Here is a 5,351-nt window from a genome sequence, read left to right on the forward strand (position 1 = left end):
TTTATTCCCTCTGAACACGGAGCCAGCAGGGGCCGCGTCTCCCTCCCGGGGCGGAGAGCGGGACCCGGCCGGGGGCGGGAGGTGACAGCGCCCTCGCCCGAGGGACGCGCGGTCTGGGCGGAGGCGAGGGCGACTTTTACTGCACGCCTTCCATCATCTTCAGGAACTCTGCGGGGAAGGAGAGGAGAAGCATAAATCGCGCGAAACTACCGAGAGCTCCCCACCCCGCCCACGAAGCCGCGGACCGCCGCGTGCGTGGGGGCCACGCCCCGGGCGTTCCGCCTGGCTCCGCCCCCCGGCGCGCGCCCGCGGCCCTCACCGTCGAAGTCAATGCGGCCGTCGTTGTTCTTGTCTCCGTCTTTCATGAGGGATTCGATCTCCTCGTCTGTCACGTGCTCCCCAGAGGCCCTGAAAATCTCAGCCAGCTCCTCCGCATCGATGTAACCGTCCATGTTCCTGGGGGGCGAAGGGACAGGGTGGGACTCACGGCAGGCAGGGGCGAGTCCCCGGCGACGCCCCCTCCCTCCCGGCCCGGCGGCGAAGTGGAGCGCAGTGCGGCTGGGACCCCAGGGCACCTGTCAAAGATGCGGAAACACTCGGCCAGCTCCTCCTCGCTCTTCCCCTTCGCATCCTCTTTCATCTGGCGCACCATCATGACCAAGAACTCCTCGAAGTCGATGGTGCCGCTGCCTGAGGGGGGCAGGTGGCGGGTGAGCCTCACCCCTGCATCTCCACCTCTCCCGCCACCGTCGCAGCCCCGCCTCGGAGAACCACCTGCTCACCATCCTCGTCCACCTCCTCGATGATGGCGTCCAGCTCCTCTTTGGTGGGTGTCTGGCCCAGCATCCTCATCACCGTGCCCAACTCCTTGACGCTGATGTCCCCGCCACCGTCAGCGTCAAACATGTCGAAGGCAGCCTTGAACTCTGAAAGAGCCAGAGGACTGAGGTGGGGCCGTCTGGACTGTCAGCCTCACACCTTCTCTCCCACCCTGCCAGACACCAAACCTTGCTCAACACACCTCCACCCGGCAGCCAGCCCTCCCACCCGGACTCCTGCACTCACCAGCGATCATCTCCTCGCTGAGGTAGGACCGGGCCTCCGCCTGCTGGTCCGTCTGCAGAAGACACAGAGTCAGAGAGTGGAAGGGGGCCCCAGAGCTCATTCTTGCCTTGACCCCATTCTCTTCAACCCCCTTCTGTCAGTGCGCTTTGGTCTTCCAGAAAAACGATCCTAAACCAGCATCACATTTTGCATGCTCCCACAGCTACCTGACCCCAGTTTTGAAGAACTAGGGAGGAAACACAGATTATGCCCAAGGCCTTCAACCTTGCTAATCAGATGTCAAGTCAGGAATCGCGCCCACTAACCTTGGGCAAGTCACTTATTACTACCCTCTTTCTTCTCTGCAGCTTTACAGGGATGAGGTGACATCCGGGATGTGAAAGGATTTTGGACAGTGCCCACACGATTCCAGCGTCCTCTCCCAGTTTCCCCTAGCTCCCAGCAGAGCCTGGCTCTGTAATAGGGGCTCAATACGTGTTTGTTCTCAAATAAATAATAATGCAAGGCAAAGTCATTGAGTACTGGTTAGGTGTCAGGCCAGAGACTGGGCCCTGGGACCAAGAAGACAGACGCATCATCCCTCCCCTGCAAGAACTTGTGGAGATGGAGATTTTAAGTTTCTTTCTTATCATTGAGCCATTGGAGTAAATGCTACTGGTGCTGGGGAGCATGTGATGGGGGCCTTGTGGAGGTGAAAATAAGATTTGTGGGGGGGCGCCTGGATGGCTCAGTGGGTTAAAGCCTCTGCCTTCGGCTCAGGTCATGGTCCCGGGGTCCTGAGATCAAGCCCCGCATCAGGCTCTCTGCTCAGGAGGGAGCCTGCTTCCCCTTCTCTCTCTGCCTGCCTCTCTGCCTACTTGTGACCTCTATCTGTCAAATAAATAAATAAATAAAATCTTTAAAAATAATAATAATAAGATTTAGGGGGAGGGGGTCTGGCCACATTCAACCCAAGCCGTCTGGCTATGGGGCTTTGAACTGAGGCTGGTTGGGGGAAGGGCTGAGGTGGCTGAGGCGTTCTGGCTGGCTACTGCCCTCCTTGCCCTCCCCTCCTCCCTCCTCCTTGCCCACACAAGAGGATGGGCTATTTTTAGCCTGGCATGGGCAACAGCAGCTGTCCTCCAGGGTCTAGTTACCCCTTGAAGTGAAGTGGGGAGGGGGACCTCAGGGGAACTGATAGCCCCAGATTAGGAACACTCTCTGGGAGGCGGAGGTCTCTAACCTTGGTCTATCATCTTCTGCCCCTTCTCCCCACCCTCGGAGCTCTTGGGATCCTGCACCTTAGCTGGCTTCAGACCCTGCAGCCCCCTGCCCCCACTTCTTCCAGAGGAGTCTTCAGTAGAGTTTGGCAAGGCTTCTAGCCCACCCCTGCTGCTGGCTTGCTAGGTGACTCACTCAGGCCCTCAGGCGCCCCCCCCCCCCCCATCATGAGGGAAACAAGCAAGGAGCCCCTCATGGCTCCATGACCAACACAGCCGGAGCCTCAGGTCTGCAGGGAGTCAGCAATCACCGGAACACCCCAATCCTCCCCACCCCCGGGGAAGTCCAAGGCCTTCTTCCCAGACTTCCTCCTAGACATCTGGGCTCCAGGAGCCTTCATGTTCCATCTTCAGATGTCCAGTTACTGAACTACAGAGCACCCAGATCTGGCCTGGAAGAGGTCCAGAAGTGTTTCAGCAAGCAAAGGGATGAAGTCCCTTCTCGTCCTTACCATGGTTGCTAGTCCCAGGGCCTCCTCCTCTGCTGCAGGTCACCTCCTCAGCACTCCACCACCCAAAGATGCCCTGGCCTGCTCCAGCCCCTCGGATTTGTAGGGGCACCCTCTCCTCCCACCTCCCTGCTCCCCAGGACTAGTTGCCCTGGCCAATCAGATCCTGGGGTCAGCGAGCCCCTCCTCCCCCCACCGCATCCCAGAGTCCTAGCCCATTACCTAATTTAGCCAAGGGCCCTTGCAGAGAAATTTAAGCCTCTGAGCAGGTGGCAGGCCTTGATGTCCTAGATTCTTGGGAGGAGAACCCGCCCTGCTCCACTGCCTTAGGGACCCCCTGCTCAAGAAACACGGTGGCTCCAGGATGGGTAAAGGACAATCAGAATGGAGAAAAGTGAAGCAGCACAGCAGACAGGGAAGAGGACAAGGCTGTGAAATCTGAACCCCAAGATGCTGGTCCTGTCGCTGCTAGTTGTGCACTCTTAGGCAGGCGACCTGCCACTCTGAGCTTCAGTTTCCTTCTCTGGGAGGTGGACATGGGGACAGTCGTGACCTCCCTCACAGACAGACCATGGGAAATGGAGCCCAGCTCTAAGTCACCTAGCTTGTGCCGGCTCCATAGGGTTGGTGCTTGGCAAGTGGAACGGCCGGCCTGTCTGAACCGTGGTAGAGGGCCGGGGAGGGGAGGAGGAGAAGGTGACAGCCGCAGTCATGGAACCTCTAGGACGAGCCACACACTAGGCTAAGCATTTTATCCATGTGATCTCACCTAGATCACCCCCATCCCATGAGGGAAAAGCTATTATTATTCCCTTTTTATTAGGGAGCTTTGTAAATCATAAAGGTCTCTAGTCATATCAGTGATTCTTATTAATCCTGAAGGGAGGGGCGCCTGGGTGGTTCAGTTGGTTGGGCGTCTGCCTTAAGCTCAGGTCATGATCCCACGGTCCTGGGATCGAGCCCCACGTCAGGCTCCCTGCTCAGCCGAGAGCCTGCTTCTCCCTCTATCTCTGCCTACTTGTGCTCGCTCTCTCTCCCTGTCAAATAAAGAAATAAAGTCTAAAAAACAAAGTCTTGAAGGGAAGTTGAGACAGCCCTTGAGGGGACCTGTCCAAGCGAGAAATCTAGGGAGGGGTCCAGGAGATGGGTAGGCAGTCGGAGGAGAAATAAACGTTGAAAGCATATCTTTCTCTCAAGTTTATCTTATCCAGGGAAAAGGTGTTTGAGATTCTTTTTTTTTTTTTTTTTTTTTGAGGGCAAGGGAGACTAGGTAAGGGCAAGCTCTCCAGGTGAGTAAAGGGGCAGCCAGCCCCCTCCTAGAGCTCAGTGAAACAGTCCTGAGCCCCTCAGCTGTCCATCTGGAGAGTGAAGGGACGGGCAGAGCAAGTCCAGGCTGAAGGGAGCCCATCCTCCAAACCCACAGGGTCCAGACTGGGTGTCAGAGAGGTAGGCGATGCTGTGGACAGTGGCTAAGCCAACAGAAAGAGCACGAAGACAACTGAGCGCACAGCCTGGGGCCAGTGAGAGGAGGCTGGATTCCAAGGAAGGCAGACGGACGGAGGCAGCTGGGCCACCATCTTCCTCTATTTATAGGCATTCCCAAGAAAAGCTCAGTGGAGCTAGGCCAGACTACATAAGGCCTCCCCCGGCCGGGCAGAAGACCAAGGGGGCAGTGAAAAGGGAGTCCAATTTGGATGTGAGCCCTGGAGCCACTAATGATTCCTTTGAAGCAGAGGATTTGGAACCCTCAGCAATCATTTGTTCATTAATTTGTTCTTTCATTTATTCAGGAAACTAGATAAGGTGCAAATTTACCTATTCCCTCTAACTCCTCCAATCTCCATCCCCTTCCCTCCCTATCCTGCATGCTGCTGTGCTCTGGGCAGACTAAAATGCAGCTCCAAACAATGCCCTGTGTAGCCTCTGGGTCTTTGCACGTGCTGCTTGTTTCTGCCAGAACTCCCATCGTCTCTCTCTTCACCTGCCCACTTCCCTGTCAACTTTCTCAGCTTCAACATCACTTCCTTGTGACCCATGGCTCATTCAGACAGGAGAGCATGCAACTCTTTTTTTTTTTTTTTTAAGATTATTTATTTGACAGAGAAGAGACAGAGCAAGAGAGGGAACACAGCAAGGGGAGTGGGAGAGGGAGAAGCAGGGAGACCAATGCGGGGCTCAATCCTAGGACCCTGAGATCATGGCCTGAGCTGAAGCCAGACGCTTAGCCACTGAGCCTCCTGGGCGCCTCAGCATGCAACACTTGATCATGGTGTCATGGGTATATATGTATATATTTTTAACTTATTTACTTATATTTATATGAATGTGTATTTAAATATATAAGTATATCCGTATTTATATAAATATTTAAGTCATATATATGTGTATATATACATATATGTATATATTTAAATATATAATATAGTTAAATATATAAAATAAAATATCTATAATTTATACATAAATATATAACATGTGATGTATATATATAATATATAATTTATATATATATATATAAATATACATTTAAAGGGGTGCCTGGCTGGCTCAGTCAGTGGACCATATGACTCTTGATCTC

The 5,351-nt window shown here is 54.1% G+C and overlaps 1 protein-coding gene across 1 annotated transcript; it reads right to left on the reverse strand.

Annotated features, from left to right (window-relative positions):
* Positions 1–2,898, reverse strand: TNNC2 (troponin C2, fast skeletal type). The gene is made up of 6 exons (XM_045981241.1): positions 2,777–2,898; positions 1,066–1,117; positions 783–926; positions 576–690; positions 320–456; positions 1–168 (listed from the first exon to the last, which is right to left on the reverse strand). Exons 1-6 carry the CDS (start codon positions 2,777–2,779, stop codon positions 137–139), a joined length of 483 nt encoding a protein of 160 aa, XP_045837197.1. The 5' UTR covers positions 2,780–2,898; the 3' UTR covers positions 1–136.
* Positions 2,899–5,351: the final 2,453 nt, after the last annotated feature.

Source organism: Meles meles, chromosome 16 (assembly GCF_922984935.1).
Source record: "Meles meles chromosome 16, mMelMel3.1 paternal haplotype, whole genome shotgun sequence".
In the NCBI taxonomy this organism is placed as follows: Eukaryota; Metazoa; Chordata; class Mammalia; order Carnivora; family Mustelidae; genus Meles; species Meles meles.

Bases quoted from the DNA above. Each gene is read 5' to 3' on its own strand.
- TNNC2 (XM_045981241.1), bottom strand. The intron at 927-1,065 runs GTGAGTGCAGGA...TGGCTCTTTCAG, and splicing joins CAGCGAGGAGATGATCGCTG to AGTTCAAGGCTGCCTTCGAC. The intron at 457-575 runs GTGCCCTGGGGT...TTCGCCCCCCAG, and splicing joins TGTTTCCGCATCTTTGACAG to GAACATGGACGGTTACATCG.